The sequence below is a fragment of the Haliaeetus leucocephalus genome, unplaced genomic scaffold (genome assembly GCF_000737465.1).
Source record: "Haliaeetus leucocephalus isolate CR32 unplaced genomic scaffold, Haliaeetus_leucocephalus-4.0 Scaffold206, whole genome shotgun sequence".
NCBI lineage: Eukaryota > Metazoa > Chordata > Aves > Accipitriformes > Accipitridae > Haliaeetus > Haliaeetus leucocephalus.
The window spans coordinates 1,335,658-1,358,815 of NW_010972642.1; the positions used below are offsets into that span (position 1 = coordinate 1,335,658).

General features: G+C 38.4%; 1 protein-coding gene across 2 annotated transcripts; it reads left to right on the top strand.

Annotated features, from left to right (window-relative positions):
• Positions 1-255: 255 nt before the first annotated feature.
• RECQL (RecQ helicase-like) lies at positions 256-23,158 on the top strand. Of its 2 annotated transcripts, XR_774264.1 has the most exons (16): positions 256-336; positions 1,830-1,896; positions 3,294-3,491; positions 5,392-5,571; positions 6,445-6,551; positions 7,518-7,716; positions 8,867-9,033; positions 9,554-9,635; positions 10,706-10,854; positions 10,940-11,057; positions 12,740-12,878; positions 13,727-13,818; positions 15,961-16,180; positions 17,071-17,200; positions 17,410-17,657; positions 22,940-23,158. XR_774264.1 is itself a non-coding variant. In XM_010566099.1 (15 exons), exons 2-15 carry the CDS (start codon positions 1,881-1,883, stop codon positions 17,596-17,598), a joined length of 1,986 nt encoding a protein of 661 aa, XP_010564401.1. In that variant the 5' UTR covers positions 256-336; positions 1,830-1,880; the 3' UTR covers positions 17,599-18,085. The 2 variants fall into 2 exon arrangements, 1 of the variants encoding a protein (XP_010564401.1); XM_010566099.1 differs by lacking the exon at positions 22,940-23,158 and having other exon boundaries at positions 17,410-18,085.

Genomic DNA, 23,158 nt, shown 5'->3' on the forward strand with positions numbered 1-23,158 from the left:
AGCACCCGGCCCGGCCCGCCCCTCCGCCGCGGCGCTGCTCCTCCGGCCCGCCGGGCGGGCGGCTTCCCTGCCCGGTCGCGACGGCTCCGCTATGGGCCGCCGCTGTGAGGCGTGGGGCCGCCTCGGTGAGGCGGTCGCGCCCTGCGTTTCGTGCCCGCGGCTCGTGTTGGGGTTGCGGGTGACGGGTGCTGACACGGCCGGTGTGAAGGTATCGTCCCTGCTGCCGGTTTGGCTTTTTTCTTCTCTTAATGATGGTTTTTTTTCTTTTGAAGGTGGCTTCTCAGGGTTTTTATGGCCGGATGGGGGATTTTTTTACCTGGTTAAACTACCACTAAGGTGACGCATCTTGCCTGTGCAATTCTTGTTGGTTTTATTGCCTAATTTAAGGGGTTTTGGTAATACACTATTAATGTCACTTCTTAGAGTTGGGGCTGAAGAGCTTTAGCGTGAAGGCTGGATAAAAGGTGAGGTGAGACAGCTTCCAGTACTGGGACACCCACTTAAACCTGTGCGGGGTGGGAAGTGTCGCTGGTTACCAGCCTGTCTGTTTCAGGCATGGCCAGCCTCTATCTGCTTAGAGGCCTCTTTTTCTCCACTAGTGGCCTATTTAGAAAAGGCTGTTATGGGGTATATTCACAGGAATTCAGCTGTTTGAAACTTTCATAGGTAATTTTCATTCTTTTCCTGCTCTTTGGATAAGAAAATGGCTTATGTTTCCTGAGCTATTGGCCTAGTGGTATTTATGAGGTTCGTGTTTGCTGTGGGGAATAGAAGTAGTGTATTGCACTTACAGCGTGTCTGTTTCACACCTACTGTTTTTTCTGGATGCCACTAGTTGCTCTATACTTTGGGGAGACCAGTATTTCCAAATACTTTTGTGCGAGTGGGAGGTGGTATAAAGACAGGACTGTGTAACTCAAATTATGTGGGTGACCTGGACACTGCTGAGTTATCTTACACAATAATCAATGTCTTTCTGAAGTGTGGGCCTTTACCTTATTTTTAATTATAACCTTTTCTGGCAAAGTCAGTGTTTTATTCACATTCTTTTTTATATATATTCCCCCCACCCCCCCCTTTATAGGAACACAGTAAAATATTTGTTATGTTAGAATCAGCTTATAGTGAGGGTCTGATGAATTTGTTCCCTTTCACCTTCCCTCAAATTTGGCTCCCATGTGTATAATAAATAGTTCAGAATTCAAGAAGAGTGAGAGAATATCAAGTTTCTTGAGTTTTATATTATTAGCATATAATGTGACAAAGAATGTTGTTTGGAAAATTAGCCAATAAATAGAATTCTAAGTTCATCTCACTGATGATCTAATCAAAACTGGTGCCCCTTCTCTGAACCAAACTATGTTTCTACTTCCTCTTAGAAGATCCTCTGGGTGTTATGGTGGCTGCTTTTCTAAGGGGCACAGTATAATTTGTTCAGACTTTTCTGTAAAATAGTCTTTGAGGAGATGGGAAAAAAAAAAAATAGGTCAAAGGTAGGTGAATGGCTGGTCTATATTAGACCATGCCTCTCAGAAAATTTACGAGTTGGTCAAAACTCAGTTGGTTTCATTTAGAAGGCTGGTGAGCTATAGCCTTAGGAATTGGTTGCGAGTTGGTATCTGTCCCTTTTGTAGAAGGGAAAAAGTATGTTGTCATCTAGTTGGGGATATTTATATAGGCAGATTAAATGAACTGGTACTTAAACTGTTATATTAGCACCTCCTATATTAATGAAAACTATCTTGCAGTACATTTGTTCTAAGTTTAGAAGAATTACTGATGAAATAATTTTTTTTTTTAAATTTATTGTATTTTATTCTTGGTGACAGTTGCTCGGTTAAATAAGGCCTCCTAAGGATAACATTCTGTAATCTCCAAAGATGACAGCTGTTGCAGGTAATCCAACATTAGTATTCAATATGTTCATTTTATTATCTTTTAGCTAACGGACACAATCACCTGATGTCATTGATTGTTAGTTATATGAATTTAATGTATGCAGAAAAGAGTTTGTGGTGTCTGTGCTATTATACTTCAGATTTGAAGTAAAAGTTCTTCTACTGGGTAACTATTTGTTTCTTAGATAAAAACTAAACTAAAAGCAGGTTGGTCAAGGAAATTACTTGGTTTTCACTATTTTGAAAATATGCTTCATATTTTAAGATACTTTCAACTCTTTCCTGCTGAGTAACTACGGGCATTTAGGAAGACAAATGTCCCCATTTCATGCCATATGTAATGTAGGATATCTTTTTCCATGTTATACATTTTTTGTTTCCATAAGCACATTATCATATCTGCTGTGCTTGGACCAAAGTCTCTTTAATTTTTGGGATGGGAAGAGGAAGACATTTCTTCTTATGCTTTTCTGACCTGGCTCTGAAACAGTGATACACACTTGGCATGCTGTGGTATGTGTCAATTATTGTTTTAACCCTGGGAATTGGACTCTAGAACACAATCCATAATTCACATAGATGTGTATTAGCATATAAAGAGGCAAATTCCCACCAAAGATTCACTTATCTAACCCAAGCTTTTGGGGATTATTTGCTTCAGTTTTTTCAGATGTGAAGAATGGCTTGTGTTTGCAAAAGCATTCATCCTCTGTGTTCAAACCTTGACATTCAGCAGATCCTCTGGCCCTGTATAGGAGGGAGATCTGGGTGCACAAAATGTAATTTTTTTGCTAATGTCCCTATTTCCGTCTTCAGAAGACCTTTACTTCCTGAGATTAATGTTGCTTCTCACATGTCAGTGCTTTCTATTAAAAATGTTCTAATGTTGTGCTCGCCTTGGAATTGGCTGGAGTACCCATCTTCATTGTAACACTTGCAGCTTTAATATCAGGGCAGATGCGATATGCTTTTCACTGCTTAATATGCATCTGCAGAAAAGAAAATAATTTCGAGTGTTTCTCTGGAGAGGCACTGTGTTTGAGAAACTGGGTTGTGATATGTTTTTTTATTTATTAATCAATGCAGGCAATGATAGTATTGCATATCTCTCATATACCATATCGGAGGTTACAACTCACAGTATACCTGTGTATATATGAGCTACTAATGTAAGAAATACATTGTTAAGCCTTGCTAAGTATTTTTACATGGCATATACAATATTAGATGCTATGATCTTATCAGTGGGCCTGTCAGGCTGTCTGTTTCTCTAAATGCTTTTGGTTTGTGTTTAATTTTGATCGTTCTCAATCAACAAATTAAGATCTCATTTAAAATTGGAACTAGCATGTTACTGTAGTCTCTATTCTGTGTTCACCTTGCTTTTCCTTTCAGTGCTAGAGGAGGTACTGGCTTCCATTGAAAATGAGCTGCAAGCGGTGGAGATGCAGATTCAGGAACTTGTGGATAAACAGCAGGAACTCATTCAAAAGAAGATGAGAGTAAAGAGTCTGATAAAGCAGTCCTCAGGAGACTTGGAGGCAGGTGGAAGTAAAGAGATGGAAACCTCAGCCGAGGCATGGAACAAAAAAGGTTTGCAGAGTCAAATTCAAGTATTCTAACATAGAAGTAAACTAATTTAGTAGGGGAAAAATGTGTTCATACAGAGTTTTGTTTGGATAATGATATTGTCCTATTTCATTTTGTTCAGCTGGGTGACCTGCCATCTTAATTACTCAGGGTAGCGTTTGTACTTAACTCCCTGGACATTCCTGAATACTAATCTGAGTTCTTCTGGACAGAATTATCACAAGAATGGCTTGTCATAACTACTTTTATTCTTTTCTTGTTGCAAAGTCACAACTTGATTTGATTTGCCTTAAGAATCCCAGAGTAAATCTGGATATATTGCAATACTTATATTCCCTGTTTATGTTCTAAAAATAATTATTCTGGATCTTTTCAGGATTTGATAATAGCAGTCTTGCACTCTCAAAGTTACTTCTTGCTCTGTTTGTGTTTCTCCTTGCTTCAGTGAGTAGGACATTTGTTGTGTTTGCCATGGGTTATGTAGCCTCACTGCCTTACCAAAGTAATACAAATTAGATGGATGCTGACTGCCAAAAGTAATGTGGAATACATTAGTATGGTAGAGTTAGTCCAAGTGGCAAGTGCCCCGTGGTGGTGTGAGGGCTGCTGTTCTTTTGGAAGTGCTGCCTTTCAAGTTAAACATTGACTAAAGTCCTGGATAGTTGGTGGGTCTTGACCACGTTATGCCTAGCCAAATTCGATTCAGATCTTTTTATTATTATTCCCCCCCTCCCTCTCCTCTTTTACTTCACTTGCAATTTGGAAATGCATTGTTAATTTCTGCCTGTATCCATTGTATATATTCTCTTTTTAGGCTTTTTTAAAAATGAAATTAACTTTGTAGTCTAATCCATATTTGGCTGGGTTTGAGAAAAGTGTTATGCATATGTAAGAATACTGATACTTTATAATTGCAAATTGATGCTATTGAACAAATCGATTTGTTTTGGGTAGCTTTGTGCCTAATTCTCTCTTCCTGTGCTTTGAAAACTAACATCTTTGCAATCAGATGCTGTGTACATGCTGAATAAGAGCAGTAGCTAAATTTGGTCCCAGTATAAAGCTCACTGAAGTCAGTGGGAGGCTTGGTTTCAGAGAGCCTTGGATCTTGTCTGTGCTCTCTGTAAATTAGGAAGCAATGTCACCTCAATTCCCAAAGTTAATTCTTGCATTGCACACAGTGTAGCCTGGAGTTCCCACAGTTTTTCTGCATTTTAATTTTAATAATACAAAAATGGTTAATATATTTCCTGATGCATCTGAAATTTAAGTTTTTGCAGTATTATCTCGTTAAATGATGCAGTCTTTAGCTCTATTGAAGAAAAGAAAAAACCATTATAAGCATGTTGGGGTGGTTATTTTGGGGAAGATTAAACCCCCCCCCCCCCTTTTTTTTTTTTTTTTAATAAATACTTATTATTGCTGGAATATATGGAAAAAATGGCAGCCCTGCCTTCATTTACTGTTTGTAATCACTGCATTTGTATGGGGGAAGCATTTGGGCAACTGTTGTAGGGCTTGGTGTCTGGTTTTATTTATTTTCAGGGTGGGCTTCTCACTTCCATTTAATTTTGGACTAATCAGTTAACTTGATCACAAGCACTTTGAAGTTCCATCTGCTTGTGTGTTTTTCGCATTAGTTCACATTTATGTGCAATAAGAGCCTTTAGTCTGGAGGTGTATTGTGTTTACATTTCAGAGTTCTCAAAGGTCCACCGTAGAAACTGGTTTTTACAGACTCGGGTTGTGTGTAGCTTTTTGTGTGCCATTATTGAATCTTTGAACACTTTCCCAGATCTAAAATTTTGTTGCTTCCAGATTTAGTTATTGTATATGTAAATTGCCCTTCCTTCTTATATTTTAACTTGGTTGTGAAATATGTTTGTTTTTTTCCCCTTAACAGATTTTCCATGGTATGAGAAGATAAAAACTGCACTGCAGGGCAAATTTAAACTCCAGAAGTTTAGGTCCTTGCAACTTGAAACAGTAAATGCTGCAATGGCAGGAAAGGATATATTTCTTGTCATGCCTACAGGTGGTGGAAAGAGCCTTTGCTATCAGTTACCAGCTGTGTGTTCTGAAGGTATGTAAGGGAAGAAAAGGTCACATATAAACAATTGTATTTATTTTCTCCCTTTTATAGTTATTTGGAGAATGAATGTTACACTGGTGTCTAGTACCACAGTATGTGGAAAAAAGAGCAAAGATATAAGAGAAGGATTAACTAAAAATATTTGGTTTGCTCTCTTTATTTTCTCTGAAGGAGCAATAGCAGCTTTAAAATAGATATGCCTTTTAGATGTATTTAGATTTAAATAATTTATCTGTGTTCCTCTCAATATATTATTAAACACTGAAAGAACTTTTAAAAAGTTTGTCACTTCTTTCTTTCTTAATTCAATATACAGACTGTAAATTATTAAAGTATGGATATCTGTTATTTGTCTCTTCCACTCTAAAGCTTTAGCTTCAGGTTATTTGGGAGAGACTTTGCATATTCATTTTTGAAAATAAGTATCCTGTTCTAGTTTCTGAGCTTTCTTTTTGAAAAATAACCCATCAAATTGCATGGAAGTTTGTTTATTTACAAAGACCAAATTTACCAATACCTAGCATTGCTTAGTTGTATGGTAAATTAGCACCTCACAACACAGATGTGAATCCAACTTTCTTTGTTTTGTATATTAGTTCTTATACTCTGTTTGTTGCAGCTCAGTTGTTTGTGGTCTAGATTTTAAGAGAAGGTGCATGTCATGGGCAGTTGATAAGAAGTATCCCTATGTGACCCAGCAGTCACTTATCAGCTCTCTAGGAGGGGAATCTGCTACTGTGTGTGAAGCTTAAGCTCATGTTTGGCAGTTCCTTCAGAACAGGACTGATGCATTAGTAAGAAGTATTAGAGGAGATGTTTGTGACATCTGAACTGTTCAGTTTGCGCAGTGATTGATTGTTACAGGTTTCACACTCGTGATATGTCCTTTGATATCACTTATGGAAGATCAACTCATGGTTTTGGAACAGCTTGGTATTTCTGCAACTTTATTAAATGCCTCAAGCAGTAAGGTATGTTTAACTGCCAATTCTTCACAGTTTTTGTGGTGTATGTACTGGCATCTTGCCTCTGTCTATGTTATTTCTGAATACTGAATGAATGGCACAGTTTTATCAGTTAATGCCATTCTGTCAACAGTATTTTGCCAGCTACGTGCTGTGATATGTGAATAAGTATTTTGCATTCTTGTTTTAATGACAAGAACACGTGTAAACCAACACCTTTCATGGAATAAATAGATTTCATTGGGCTATTTAGAGGATGTGAAGTACCTTTGGCTGGTGTGTGTTGTAGATTTTTACTCAGCTTCTAGACTTAAAAGATGATTGGAGTAGATGACTTTTGTCCACTAGTAACATGTTAAGTTGTGCAGGCTTTTACATATAATTATTTATCTTACTTTAGGATGGTAAGCTGTTTGATCCAGAGGCCAAAAAGCAACTTACTTCCCAGTCTGTTATTAGTCAATTGCTTTTTACAGTGAAATATATTTTCCTGACTAGCAGGAGGCTGTGGTCATTAACTTGAACGTGACGCTGGATTTGATAGGTTAGTGGCTTTATGCAGTGTGCCAAACTTGGAGCCTGCTTTGAGGTAGAGTGCTTTGAAAACTCAGTAATAAAGACTACAGTTGTGTGCAAGAAATTATTTTACTCTTGTAGTACCACAGGCATGTTTGGTACATTATAGTTTATTGGGAAAATACTGATATCACATGATGAAGCAAAGACAAATATTCAGTAGTTTGCTTTTTCAAAGTTCTGTGGCAGATTTTCCAAGTATTAAAATTAACATTTTATATATAATGAACTTCAACAAAGACTTACAGTAGCGGTAAATACTGTGTAACAATTTATCAGACTCTCTTAATTACCCCATATGAATTGTTAATAACCTCTTAAGAATCTTAGCACTAAGCCACTTTAGTGTGTTGTCCTAGTTTGTTAGCCCCTGATTTCTCCTTTTGTTTTGAACAGGAGCATGTGAAGTGGGTTCATACCGAAATGCTAGACAGAAATTCACAACTGAAGCTCATTTACGTGACCCCGGAGAAGATTGCAAAAAGCAAAATGTTCATGTCAAAGCTAGAGAAAGCTTATCAAGCAGGGTGTCTTGCTCGCATTGCTGTAGATGAAGTCCATTGCTGTAGTCAGTGGGGCCATGACTTCAGGCCTGGTATGCGCATTAGAAATCCAGTTTGCAGTGTTATTCAGGCATCAATAAATAATGATTTAGGCCTGAAATAAAGCCAGGTGCTTTCTTCATGTGTTAAGTAAATACTTAGGGTATGGCAAGTACCTGTGTTAGCTCAAGGACTTAAATTAAATTCACAAATTACTATATCCTTATCCAGGAGCTAAGTTCATGCAAATGGGGGCAATTTCAATGTAGATTTTGCTGTCAGTATTCTGAAAAACTCCTAATTAAATTTACTTTAATTGGAGCTTAGTAAAATGAAAGTTTTTGGCTGCTGTCTTTAATACGGACAATACAGTCATCTTTAATCTATGGTTACATGAAAAAGTCATTCTGTACACCACTCCCTAACACTCTGTGTGACAGAGGTAGAGCATTTTGTCAATTTATGAGTTGTATTTTAATTGCTTCTAAAGCAAGTTGAAACAAATGCCCTTGACTTGCAGGGAAAGAAAGTGTGCTTTGTTGGTTTCCTATCTTGTTAGTAGTAGAAGTCTGTTACTTACTGGTTACTGTTTCTTTGCCTTTGAAAGAAAACCTGATTTGAGGCAATAATAACTGTAAAGTCAACCTTTGCAGTTTTGGTAAAAAGTGTTGTCTGAGCAAAGAGCCATGCCAGTTAAACAAGCAATGTGGAATTTGAATAAGTACCTCTGGCTGCGTTTCTGTTCTAAGGCAGAAAATGATTGTCAGCACTGAGCCTTTAAAATCTTTCCTTGGTGTACTATGGTCTATGTATCCAAATTCTACATTGCTTGTTTATCAGCAAAGCTGTGTTTACTGAAAAGCTGTTTGTAAAAACAGACCTGCAAAATAACGTGAATGTTGGTTAATGCGATGCCACTTGCATTTTTCTATCTTTTTAAGACCTTCTCTTTTGATATGTTTTGCCTTCTGAATAGTGGCTGTTTCCATGAAATTCAGTTAGAAGAGAGAGCATCTATTTTATAAGTGCAACCTTCTTTATGAAATAATTTGGATGTATAAATTAGTACTGTAGTAAATTGATCAGTAATAACATTTATTTCAGTATTACCCCATTGAATACTATCTACATTAATATCTTTTTTAACTTTGGATCTATGGTATGAGAAATCTTTTTCTTTCTCCTTTTCATTTTCTTGCTTAGACTACAAGTCTCTTGGTATCTTGAAAAGACAGTTTCCCAATGCTCCCTTGATTGGATTGACAGCAACTGCTACAAATCATGTTTTAAAGGATGCTCAGAAAATTTTGCATGTTCAGAAGTGCATTACCTTTACTGCTTCTTTCAACCGGCCCAATCTTTACTATGAGGTATGTCTTACTACCTGTTTGTTTGACTGCATTGCAGTCATGTTGTCTTCTGTAAGGTAACAGTTAATGAATTTTAGAGTAGATTTTCAATTACACATTTTTCAATTGAGTGATGGTGTTGTTTCATTACTTTGTGTTGCTGAACTTGGTGTCGTCTGCAGAGGAGCTTGGTCTGCTCTGTCTTTGTGAGCAAAGCTTAGCAGACAGGACTCTGTAGAGGGGAGAGGTAGGTAGCAGGCTCACTGCTGCAATCTGTTGAAAAATGTCATATGATTGCAAAAAGTTGTGAATTATTGTGTTGTACTGTATTTTCAGTTTGGTCACAAGTTCTTTTTTTGTTCTTCATGGGAAAACTTGTGGTTTTGTTTTGGTTTGTTTTATCTATGGACTTTTGATATGTAATCTGACTGTAAATGGAAGAATAGTTATGTTTAGTGGAAGAAGCAGAATAATAGGATTGTTTAACAGACTGTGTGCCCACTTGAAGAACTCTCTGGCATGTGTATATTATATTTTTGAGGTTCGTCATAAGCCTTCAAATAATGAAGATTTCATTGAGGACATAGTTAAGGTCATTAATGGAAGATACAAAGGACTCTCAGGTAAAAAGTGTTTAAAAAAAAAAAAAAAAAGAAAAAAGAGCATGCTATTTTTTTATAATCTTTGGCCTTACAGGCATGTTTTCAAGTGATTCTGAAACGTGTAGAGAAATTCTACCTTCACCATACATTAAATATCCAGCATTAGATAGATGTAAGACCTGTACCTTGAATAATTACTCTTTTCGTTCATTAGTGTTTAAATGTCTTTACAGTTTACTTATATCTTCTGAAGTATTGAAATATAACGTTGATGTATATAGAACAATGTTTGTATAGATAATAATAGCAATTTTTAAGATCTGTAAGAACAAGGCTCAAAAAAGGTTATCTGTGTTCTTAAATCACACATGTCATTTAGTATCTATGCATCAGGATACTTAATATCTTTAACACTTCTTTTTCATATTTGATCATAAGATTCATGTATTATTCAGTTCCCAGAATGGGCGTGTGGTGGGGTGAATTGTACTTTCGTAATGAAAGCAGAACCGTAAGAGTTGGACTTTGTGTAATTCAGTAAACTGTGTAGTGCAAATAAAGAGGAGAGCCATATTACAAAGGCAACAGAATCCAATTTTCCAGAGCAGCAGCGTGTCCCTGTCTCTGCTGTGGAACACTGTGGCTGTAACGAGCAGCTCCCCGAGTACAGACTGTGCTAAGATGATCACAAATTGCACAGCTTTGTGTGTAATCCTTGCCTTAGCCCAGACTGACTAATGACAAAAAGCAGATTTATCTGAAACATCAGGTGAGATGTCACAGGTGTCATAAGGAACAGCACCCCTTTACATAAGCATTAATAACCATTGTCCTCCTTGAACATTAATAGAATACTTCCATGATTATGTGGGTTGGCACCCATATTTTCTCTTTAGTCTACAAGTCAAAGCTCATAATTGAAGTTCCCTTCATGGCTACCAATACTGCAGACTGAATAGACACAAAGGTTGTTTACTGGGTTTTATTTATTTATTTTTAAGTTAATAAAACTTTCAAAGCTGTTTTTAAGTATTGGTAATTGTTTGGGTTTTTTAAGACATTACAATAAGGCATCTTTCACTTTATTGCAGGAATTGTTTATTGTTTTTCTCAGAAGGATTCTGAGCAAGTTACTATGAGTTTGCAGAAACTGGGAATCAAGGCAGGGACTTACCATGCAAACATGGATGCTAAATGTAAGACCAAAGTTCATAAAGGATGGGCAGCGAATCAAATCCAGGTGAAGCAGATACTTTTCATAGACTTATGTCTCATTTAAACAAATTGTGTTTTGGTACCTTGATGGCTTCTTAATCTTTTTTCAGGTTGTGGTGGCGACTGTTGCTTTTGGCATGGGAATTGATAAACCTGATGTGAGGTTTGTAATTCATCATTCTATGAGCAAGTCCATGGAGAACTACTACCAAGAGAGTGGACGTGCAGGTATTGTAGGAAATGGCTTTTGCAAAGTTGCCTTTTACATCCATTAAACCAATAAAATTGTACTTTGACTTCAGTCATTTGTGCAGTGTGTCTTGTCTTTGAGACAGGTTCCGAAGTGTGTAATGCCACTCAGCCTCTGTAAAGAGACTTTAAAGCGAATATAAACTAAGTTCGTGATCTCAGGCCTCTGTACTGCAGTGTAGCAAAGAATAACTGGGTACCTAGCCATTTACTCAGCATTTTTTTAATTACTGAATTTTTGTGACATCTGTAGCTTACCAGAATAATTTCATAACATGACGTTGACTGATGGGATGTATGTTACAGAAAGGATTTTTTTGTTTGTTTGTTTGTTTGTTTTTCCTTTGCATAGCAACTGTTTTGTGTGATTTGCTCACATTGTCTCTAGATGATGTCTAATTGCTGTATGAATTTCAGTGGCCACTGAAATACAAGTAGGATGGGGAGTCTGGAGCAGGAAATTTTAAGGATTGATCAATATATAGCAGCACTAAATAGCCGTTACGGCTAAAAAAAAGGGTTTGTGCTGTTTTATTTTGGTGTGGTTTTTTTGACCTTGTGCATTATTACTTTTTCAAAGACAGAGTTGAATCTATGTGGAGGAAAGCTTTATAAGGACCCTGAGGGGCAATTGGTTGAGATTTCAACTATGCCTGTGCAATAGAAATCGGCCTTAGCTGGCCTAAGAAATAGAACAGTCATCAAAGTCTGTGGGAGTTTGCATCTGCTTATGCTAGAACCTGGTTACTTCCAGCTAGTGCTGGAGGTAACAGGAAGTATAAATATTGAAGTGGTGAGATAAGGGCCATATAGGTGCTGAAATAGTTGTTTCACAGTGTTTATTAACTTGGCATAATTAAAGTAAGCTTTTGTGTTTCTTCTTCATAACTCAATTTAAATGAGATTCTTCTGGGGAAGGATTAATTAAGCACTGCTACTCATTTGCCTGAACATAGTACTTAGCTTATGAAACCTTCCTTTTTCCTCTTGACTTCCCATCCAGCTGAAGTAGTTCCTTTCTGTTATATGTTAAACTTTTTGAAAAGTTTAGGGTTTTTAGGCCTTTTCTGCTCTCTGGATCTTGTAAGGATCTTGTAAATAGCAGGAGGACACCCATCAGCACATCATTGGGAGGGGTGGGCAACGGGAAGAAAGAGATGATCTAAGTTCAGCTATAGAAGGCACAGTTGGTTTTAAACAGAATATTTTACTAAATCATACCTAATTCTCTCTTTATTTATTACCATTAATACCTAATAAGGTATTTGAAGCTTACAGTGTCTATTAAACAAATAAGAATTGGGCTTCAAGATGTATTTGGCTAGGATTTTCCAAGAGGTTTTAGGGTGAGAAAATAATGATTTCACTGACTTTCTCTATGATACTAATATTTTATTGTGGTTGTTAAAGGGTCAAAATCTTCATTGTTTTTAGTTTGCTTAATTCTGTAGTTGTAGAAGACTCTTCTAAATCTATTTTATTTCTAGTCTGTATCATGCTATGTTCTGTTGGCTAATATGTTATGCTTGATACTCTTACAGTTATGCACTCTCTCACAGGGGCTGCAGAAGCCCATGCAGAAAAAGTGGAATTTGTACCAGAAATTGCTATGCTTAAAGTAAATATCTTCTAAATTTTTTGTTCATTTTAATGCATTGCAGGTAGAGATGACCAAAAAGCTGATTGCATTTTGTACTATGGCTTTGGAGATATATTCAGAATCAGCTCAATGGTAGTGATGGAAAACGTAGGGCAAGAGAAGCTGTACGATATGGTGTCTTACTGCCAGAATATGAGCAAGTAAGTTACTGTGGTGGTATGGTTGCTTAGTTTTTAAATAGGCTAATTTTGTTGATTTTTTTTTTTTTTTTTTTTTTGGGGATTTTGGAAAAAAAAAAAAAAAAACCCAACCAAAAAAAACCACCCACAAAAGCAACAACAACAAAACAAAAAAACCCCACCACACTACAGAAACGCTACTATTGTAACAGTGTCTTGAGTTTGGAGTTTGTGGTTTGACTGCTCAGTATGTGTACTCTTGCATAAAACTGAGTGTTGGTGTGTTGCTTGCCAGCTTCAGGATAAAGTTCTCGAAGCAGTTATGTTGAGGTGAAATATCTATCAACAAACACTTTGGATTTCAAATTCCATTCAGAGCGAAAACTGGAATACTTTGGTTTTTACTCTAAGGTACCAGTTTTTATTGCCCATACAGGAATCCACATGTTCTTAATGCTTCATCTGCTGTACTGAGCTGTATGGAATACTTCATGGAAAACACTTGTATCTGTGTTGTGGACAACTCATGCATTCAGTATAGCCTTTGTTGGCCTCAGTCTAAGAATTAGTTCATATTCTTATGATTTTTCATTCTGTTGAAATTGCAGATTATACTTTTCTGCTTTAACCGAACTGTTCCTACAGTAGTGTTTACTATTACTGAAAGCTACTAGTTACTCCTGTTAGCATAACTGATAGCAAATACTGTGTCACAGTGTTTGTTTTCTGATTTTTCCTGAGATAATTCTTCATGCTTGTTTTGAGATATGAGCTGACCCAAGGGACCTTCTTTTTGCCACACTCATGATTTATAACACAGGTTTATACATGTATGCTCTATAGTCCCTCTTTGCTCTCTGTTCTTTCAGGTGTCGCCGGGTCCTCATAGCCCATCATTTTGATGAAGTATGGGATTCTGCAAACTGCAACAGAATGTGTGATAACTGCTGTAGAGAGAGCTGTAAGTAAATTGTTTTTATAACCAAGGACAGAGAACATGGAGAAGGTTGGCTTAAAGAAATATCTTTTTTAGACAAACTGTAAGCAACTTCTGTAAAGAGTGCATGTAATACTGCCTGTTTCCAAGGTGCAAATTTTATGAATGTCAGTTTTTAGTGGCTTAGTGTTGCCAAATTCATGATGTTTAGCAGGGTACTTCCTGGTTTGGCTTTTTGCCTGAGGCCCAACACTTCGGTATCTTTCAGGCTCAGCCATTCAGCTGTTCCCAAAAGCTGGGGCAAGGGGGAGATTGGCTTACCTGTTTTAAAAAGATTCTTTTATGTGTCAGGTTTTGTTTCAGGATATCTCTGAGCGTGAAAGCTTTATTTTGAGAAGGAGCCTCTTACTCTCTACGTGGTAAACTGTTCACACTTCAGCTCTGAGAAGGCACAGTTTGCACATGTCCTTTTACAACTTGCCTGGTAAAATCTCTGAGGATTTCAGTGCTGCATGCTTATGAGACCTACCTGTGTCAGGACTGTGCATGACAGTTGTGCAGAACAACTGAGCACACGAATATAGGGTTTTGCTGTGTGTTAGCCCTAACAGCACAATGTCTGTCTAGTGTGTGCTCTTCCTTTGGAATAAAGTTGGGAACATAAGAGGGAAGGTATATGGGCCAGATGTAGAAGGAACTGGGAGATGTGCTGAAACAAGACTTGCTGCATGGTAAAGGAGGATGGTTTCAGTAGGATGTGGTTCTGGGACATAAGCTCTTCTGCTGCTTAGCTTACAAACATCCTGGCCAGTGTTGGGTAGCTAGTTTTAATAAGTCTCTGAAGATGCACAAAGTATTTGTTGCTGCACCTACTAAGTGAGAGCTCTGGTTTAGACACAGGAAATCCCATACAAGGCTAGAAAGCTCTGAAAAGAGTGCTGAGGAAAAGTTGGTCTTGGGCATCTTTCTTGGACACATAAAACCACCTTTTACATTTCTTTGAGTACCAGGTGAATTCTTGTAATATGTGAAAAATAGAATCTCCTCATACCACATATCCATTGCAAAGCATTTGGATAATGTAGTGATCAACACTTGAAAAACTTAGGAACAATTCTGTATTCAAAACTGTTCTCATAACTAGACTTCATTTCCCTGTACATTTTGGGGGAGTAAAGTAGACAAAACAAAGATATTTATTTTCTTTTTTTTCTTCATACAGTTAATTATATCTAGATAATAAAACCGTTTTGCAAAATCATGCAAATAACAATATCTTGCTATCTTCTCATTGGAAATGGGGCTTAGTTGAAATTTATACTGGGATCAGAGGTTGAGAAGAGTATGGAGCTGACTTGTACCCAAGACTTGTAGGAGCCATGTGATGAAATACAGTTGAAATATATCCTGTTTACTGCTGGTTTACCCCTAGGGCCTTTTGATATATAAGCAAGGTCTGAGTACTACCTAGCAGTAGTACTAGTTTTTCAGTACTTAATTCTTAGTATTGGAGGAGGCACTTGAGGTAATTCTGTGCCATGATCTGATCATGCAGTAGAAGTGTGATCATTATGTACTACCTGGATGTGTTAGTGCTTGGAATAATTATTCATGATGAAGCTAATTTGTATAATTAAATTAATACTTCTTTTTCTGTCTTATTTTGTCCATAAGTGTATTGAGAGAAGAAATGTCTTGCTTATATTCTTCAATTCCTCTTTGCTCTCTAATCTTTCCATGATATATATTATGGGTGAGGAAAAGCAATCCAGCTTCAGAGTAATATAGTAGCTACCTTACAAATTTTATGCTTTGTAAATGCTTCTTTGTAATAATTTGTGTGGCTTGTAATGTTAAATACATGTAAAAATGTTTGCAGGATTGGAGTTTTAATAATGAAGTAGAAAGATACATGTAAGTTTGAGTACAAATATATCCCAATTTGACAGACGGAAGGTTACAGTTTTATTTGTTAAGTTATAGTTTAAAAACAAAATAAAAAAAGCATTGCTGTTGTATAGCACATAGATATATATTTATAGATATATGTATCTATAAATATATAAAAGTGCATATATATGTATACACCTAATATATATATATGGATACTATCTAAATAACTATAAATAACTTGCTATTTAAATATTACTTCACTTTTATTTGTAGCATGTGAGAAAATGGATGTAACAGGATACTGCAGGGATCTAATCAAGATACTTGAACAAGCTGAAAACATGAGTGAGAAACTCACACCACTGAAATTAATTGATGCGTGGTCTGGGAAAGGTGTATCAAAATTCAGGGTGGCTGAAGTTACTCCACCAAAGCACCCTCGAGAGGAACTGGAGAGAGTTATTGCCCATTTACTGCTGCAGCAGTATCTGAAGTATGTAAGATGACGACTACTTTTTTTTTTTTAACATCTAGTAGTCATTTTTCTTTACTCTTGTGTTACTTCTATATGGTATTAATGGGTACATTCTGTAGTCTCATTTTTAGCCTTTATTTCAGATGCATTAATGTATTTAAAAAAACTCAAAAGATCACTATATTTCTACTTCAAAATGTTAAAATAGAAGTTGGAGGAATGTTTGAAATGCTCCATGTCTTGCAATTTTAAAAAGCTGGGGTTTTCTGTATTCAGGTTGAACCTTTAAATTTGCAGCAGGCTTCATTTTGGAGAAGTCTGCTGTTTACGTGGAGTCTCGTTTACATTCCATGGATAAGCAAAGCAAATGGGGTTGCCCAGATGAATTCTAAGTCAGGATAGGCTTGCTAATATGGAAAGTGGTACTTAGAAATTTTAAGAAAGCATAGTGAAAATAACAACAGTGCTTCTCTTGTAACCTGGTTGTCTGTGTGGTATGTGTTTTGTCTTTCCATATAGTTTTAGAAGTTCAAGGAATATGTACAAATCAAATATTTAATCCCTTTATTTTTGTCTTAATTTTTTTTGGCATCTGTTTGTATAAGTGACCTCTTATACTCTTAAGAGGATGAGCAGATGACTTATTACATCTTTTTTTCCTCATTTTCCTCCATGTATTCCAACAGATTGTCGTGTGTGTGTGTGTAAAGGTCCACAAACTGAATTATGTTAAGTGTTGACCAGACTCGCTCTAAATTAACGGACTATCCACTTGAATACATAAAGCAGAATCAAGCTGATATTTGGAACATCCATCAGAAGGGTTAATGTGTCCCATTTTCTCCCTGCATGGTCTAGCCTGTCTTTGTCTCCAACCTTCCCTTGTAACACTGATTTAATTTATGCAGGGAAGACTTCAGCTTCACGGCATTCGCTACAATATCCTACCTGAAGATAGGACCAAAAGCACATCTGCTGAAAAACGACGCACATGTCATAACTATAGAAGGGATAACAAACAAGAAAAGTGTTTACAAGGTATTTATATCTGTACTGACTTGCTATATAGATATCTTTTCCACTATAGTTTATTTTAATAGTGTGGTATCTGCTCAATATATTTTTCATAGTAATGCAATCAACAGGATTTAAAATAGACCTCATAAGTATCTTCTCTCTTGTGTGGGAACACTGAAAAAGAAGGAAAACAATGTTAGAATTTTAATAGAACTGTTTATAACTTACAGGACAAAGCATCTCAATCTTCGAATTCAAAAGGAAGCAGAGAAAGTGCTCAGAATATTTCAAAGACTGTGCAGGACTCAGTGGTGAAGAAGGCACAGGAACATAAACGGCCTAACTGTGGTTCGAACTTAAAAGCAAAGAAGCTTAAGCTTCAGGCAGGTGGAGATGACCAACCAGTGGTTCTTGACTGAGTTTCACAGACTACGTTTAGGATCTAATCTTGTTTGCTTCTCCATGGACAACGCAGTGTGTAAGTTCAGTTTGTGTTTTAGTAATGGTACCTTTTGTGCATTTTTTAAATAAAAAACTAACAGGGCAACAAGTATATTTAAAACCCTCAAATCTAGAAAAAGTCTAGTAGTCGAGGGGAAAATGCTTCATATCAAAATAACTGGTGCATTATCTTTTGATACAGCAATGACTACAAAATGTAAATAATTACCATGTTGCCTTTCTAAGTCTTTTGGAAGCATAGTGTGTAGTAACACTACTGCAGAATCAACAAGCTGGAAGGGACTTCCAGAGATCATTTAGTTCAATCTCCTGCTCAAAGCAGGTCCAGTTGGAAGAGGGTGCTGAGGATTGTGTCCAGTTAAGTTTTGACCATCCCCACAACCCCTCTCAATACCTGTTCCAGTGTTTGACCACCTTCATGACCAAAAAAAGGAAAAAGGACGTTTCTTAGAGCTAATTGTTATTTCCCATGTTGCAACTTGTCTGTTGCCTCTTGTCCTACCACTGTGCTCTTCTGAGAAGAGTCTGGCCCCATTGCTGCTATGCTCTTCCATTAGGTAGTTGAAGACAACAGCAAGATCACAACAATCATGCCCTCTCCCCTGGCTTTCTTCTTTTTTTAATCTGGAAGAAATCCAGTTGTCTGTTTCTCCTCACTAAGCCCCTGCTTCTGCTCTCTGAGCACCTAGGCAGCTTGGTAGCCCTCTGCTAGACTCAATCCCGTGTATCAGTATGCAGTGTATCAGTATGTTTCTTTTACTGGGAAGTGCAAAACTTAACCCAGCACTCTAGCTGTAATCTCACAAGTGCTGAATACCAAGAAAGAGTCTTTCCCCCAAATTGCTGGTTACATTCTTGCTAATATAGTCTACTATGCAGTTGTCTGTGCTGCAGAGGCACACTGCTGATTCACGTTCAGCTTGTTACCTACTGGGAACCTGGGTCCTTTTCCGCAAAGCTACTCTGTAACCAGTCTGGCCCTAGCCTGTACTGTTGCATGTTACTCCATCCCAGGTGCAGGACTTAGCTTTTGCCTTTAACTTAGAGGTCCCGGCCAGCCCATATGCCCAGCCTGTTTAGGTCCCTCTGAATAGCAGCCCTGCCCTCCAATGTATCAACAGGTCTCCCAACCTTGGTATCATCTGCAGACTGGCTAGAGCACACTCCATCCCTGGACCTAGGTTGTTAGCGAAGACCCTAAATTGTATTGGCCCCAGTACTGATCTGTGAGTGTTGCCACTAGTAAATGGCCACCAGTTGGACTTCGTGCCACAAATCCCAACTCTTTGAACCAGGTGCTTCAGACAACTTTCTACCTACCTTGTTGTATATTTATCTAGTCTATATCTCACTGATGTTTTTTAGCTGGAAGGAAATTATAGATCATGTCAAAAGCCTTGCTAGAGTCAAGGTATACAACATCCATTGCTACCCCCTTATTCACACAGGCAGTTATCTCAGTCGGTCTAGTTGATCAGGTATGTTTTGCTTCTGGTAGATCTAGCTGGCTGTTCCTGATCACCTCCGTGTGTCTGAAAATGTCTTCTGGGAGTATTTGCTCCTTAAGTTTTCTGGGGGCTGAGGTGAAGCTGATTGGCATGTAACTCCTTAGATCCTCCTTTTTGAAGATGGGTGAGATATTTGCCTTTTCCCAGTCATCAGGAACCTCTCTGAGTCTCCAAGTCCTTTCAGAAATTATACCAGTCTTGCACTGATGTCTGCTAGCTTCCTCAGCATCCCTCAGTGCAGCCCATTCAGTCCTGTGGATTTGTGTACGGCCAATTGGCCTAAGTGATCTGTAACTCCACCTTCCTCTGCTGCTTTACTCCCACGGATTGTTAGGCTTGGGGACCTGGGAGGTCTGAGGGAAAACCTTGCTAGTGAAAATGAGGCAAAAAATGGGTTGAGTACCTCAGTCTTTTCCATGTCCTGTGTCACTAGTTCCCCTACCCCTTTGACCAGTGGGACCATACTTCCGTTACCCCTCCTTTTGCTGCTAAGGTACTTAAAGAAGCTCTTCTTACTGCTTTTTGCATCCTGTGCTAGTTTCCACCTCCAGCTGAGCTCCTCCATTTCTAACTCCTTCCCTGCATGCTCAGGCAATGTCTCTATTTGTTCTGGGTACCTTGTACCTTCTGCCTCCCTTCTTGTGTTTGAGCTAGCTGAGGAGTTCTCTGTTGACCTGTGCTGGCCTTCTGCCACCCTTGCTTGACCTTCTGCACATAGGAATAGACTATTTGTGTTTTTAAGGAGGTTGTGGTTTGGAAATCAAGCAGCTCTCCTGAGCCCCTTATGCCTTCCAGGGCAGTCTCCCTGTGATCCTGACAAGCAGATCCCTGAACAAGCTGAAATCTGCTCTTCTGTGAGGTCCAGGGTAGTGATTCTACTATATCTTCCTCACTTCTCTGTCAAGTTTAAAATTCTGAATCACACAGTCACTAAGCAACATCTGGGATCTGGGCACCTAGTAAGAAACAAACCTTGTCAATGTCTCCAAGTCAGGTTGGCAATGAGGGCCTCTGACCCCCACAGGAGGGATTCTCTGGTAACTCTCATCTTCCTTTTCTTCATTGTGTGAACATTTGGCTCAGGGTCAGCTAGTGTTGATGCATCCCTTGGTGGAGTTCATCATCCTTGTCCTTCTCAGGGCACCGTACCCACTCTGTAATAACAGAACTGCAGGTGGAAAAGGAGTCCTTGCGTGTTGCTGGAAACAAGAGGTTTCCAGCCTTCCCTCCTGTGGGAGTCTCCATCCACTGCTCCTGTGAGGGTAGTCTCAAGGTTTTCCCTCCTTTGCAGCACAGGACTTGGGTGGTCCTTAGCTTTGCAGCATCTCTTTGAAGACCCTGTCACCTCCTGTTCCTCCTGGCTGCTGCACAGGCAGCTCACCCCCTCCTGCAGCTCCTTCACCTGGCAACTTGGCCCTGCAACCAGAGGACAGCTCCCACCAGTGAGGCTGCTGTTGCCAGCCCCAGGGAGGGACATCAGGCATCCGGAGAGCTGGGCTGCTGCAGGACCCTTCCTCTGGAGCCATGGGTGGGTCAAAGCCTCTGCTGTGCCAGGGGTGGTTGTTCCAGCCCACGTGGATGTCCCCATCACTGTAGTTTTGAGCAGAGAGATGTGGCCTGTTTCTGCAATACTTACACCTACTGCAGCATATTTGAGTACTTGAGTGTACTTAATCGAAGAATTTCAACAGGGCATTGTTGCAACATTGCACTACTTCTGACTTGTAGAGATTTTTGTGAAATATTATATGTATTTATCCCTTTAAAATATGTCTGTTGCTCTTAGAACTGGATTTCTCTAGCTTTTTATTCAAATACAAAATTACCACTTATGTGCTTTTCAGAAGTACCTAAATTTATGTTTAAAAACAAGACAACTCTTGATATCAGCTCTTCCCTTTGTAAAAGTTATACTTTATTTGGGAAATATAGAAAAAATGCCACTCAAGAAATACTTAGTGCTCTCTTCTCTTTTCCCCTTCTTCCCCTGTTGAATTGGCTTATATTCAAACTACAGATCTGTATTCTAATTAGCACTGAGTCTTGGTCATCCTAAGAAATATTCTTCTGTTCTATAAGCACTAGAACATGACTGCACTGAAAGTTGCATACTTAAAGCCCTAAATGTGGGCTACATTAAACTTAAATCTTTCCATTTCTGAATTCTAGTCTCTTAACTTTGCTACTCTACCTATTCATTTGCTTATGTTCCTGTTTGTGGAGATGAGAAAGCAACTATAGGAGAGTATCACTGCTGGCCTGGGGCTTAAACCAGTGCATCTCCACCATTTCAAAGAGCAACCTGTCTCTTTTGACTTGCCTGTGATTCCTTTCACATAACGTCTTGGTGTGTCAAGGTAAGAGCAAGCCAGTGCTTACTGCTGCAAATGTTCTTACCTCATCCCACAAAGCTGAGAGGCTGATGGCAATGAAACACCTGTCTGGGTGAACACTGAGTGTGTTTCTCCATAATACAGATATTCAATGCAAGCTTAGTCAAAACTGTAATAGTTGAGAGAAGAAAGATGATAAAAATCACTCAGGATTACAAAGTAAGAGTAGAGCAGAAGTTGTTTTTAAGATGTTTCACTAGTGGGAATTTGGCAATTCAGAAATTATGGTCGAATTTTAATTTTGAGGTTTAGAATTAGATTGAAACTGGTACTTTTCTGCCTTTCTAGCAAAAAAAAAAAATATTCGAAGCTGAACACTGTCAGGACCTGAGATTGAACATGGGAAGACCTTAGTGTCCTAGGTGCAAAGGGATAGACGATAGAAAGAATGCTTGAGCTATTACATTGGTAAGTTTGGAAAAACATGAGCTGCTACTGCAATCCTAGCGTTTGGTACCCCAATAAGGCCTTTTGCTGCTACTGAGTGGTCCTTTCCATGCCCCTCAGGGTTCTGGATTTCCCCTCTAAATTTTTCTAAACTAGAAGATGATGTATATTGAGCCCCTAATTCAAGGACTGTAAAATGCTGCTGGGAGAAATTCAGTCACCAGCAACTGACCCTTATTAACTCCTTTGAGACTGATCTCAACCTAGAACCACGTGACCTCCCTTCTCTCACATGTACTTCAAGAAGTTGCTAGAACACTACTGCCATCTTAATATCTACATTTGACTAATTATATATAAGGAAAAGCTTCATAATAATGGCACATTTTTATACAGTAAGTAGACTTGAGGAAAGTAAGTGATACTCTTTTCCAAATAAGGAGCAAACCACCTGGCTTAGCACTGTTCCACATTCAGACAACACAATCACAGAACAGCCCAACTAGGAAGGGACCTTGAAAGATGTGGCCCAACGTCTTGTGGGAAAGGGAGCCTAGACGAGATTGTCAGCACGCTGTCCAGTTGTGTCTCAACACCCTCTGTGATTGTTCTCACTGTAAAAACTTTCTTCCTTATGTTGAAATAAACCTGAAAGAATGCTTGAAGAGTTCAGAACAGCTGATGTTTTTCAGTCCAGGCATGTGTCAGTGTATGTTAAAAGCTTCAGTTCTTTTGCAATGGAGGGCTTAGTATAAGCTTTTTTGCATTCCTACTTTTCCCAGTCAAGAAGCAGTTAAGAGTTATATAATCAATATCCTCTGAAATTGGTTATTTAAAGTGCATCAACATTGTTTTATTTGCTCAATCCTACCTTCTGTATTGTGTAAATGAAGTGCCATGAAGTCTTTTTCTTTCCATGCCTAACCCAACCTGTAATGTAGGACACCACATCCTGCTAGCTGAACTGCAGCCATTCTACACCAAGGGTCACAATCTCTTTCTTTCCTCAGCAGTCTCTATGGACTGAAGAAAATCTTCAGCTACAGAACTTTTCTGCCTCCCATTTCAGCAGGAAGAGTACTTAACTGTATGTGAAGTAGAAATATATACCTGTTGACTTCCTCTGATGAACATCAGTGTTTCCAGAAACAAGTAACTGTGCTGCCAGAGTGGTAAAGACCCAACAGCTACTGCTGACTTCAAGCATTGCTTAGGTTGAATGCTAGATT

Excerpts from the sequence above, each read along its gene's own strand:
- RECQL (XM_010566099.1), top strand. Across the intron at positions 3,492-5,391 it reads CGAGGCATGGAACAAAAAAG|ATTTTCCATGGTATGAGAAG; the intron begins GTTTGCAGAGTC and ends TCCCCTTAACAG. Across the intron at positions 17,201-17,409 it reads ACAAGAAAAGTGTTTACAAG|GACAAAGCATCTCAATCTTC; the intron begins GTATTTATATCT and ends TATAACTTACAG.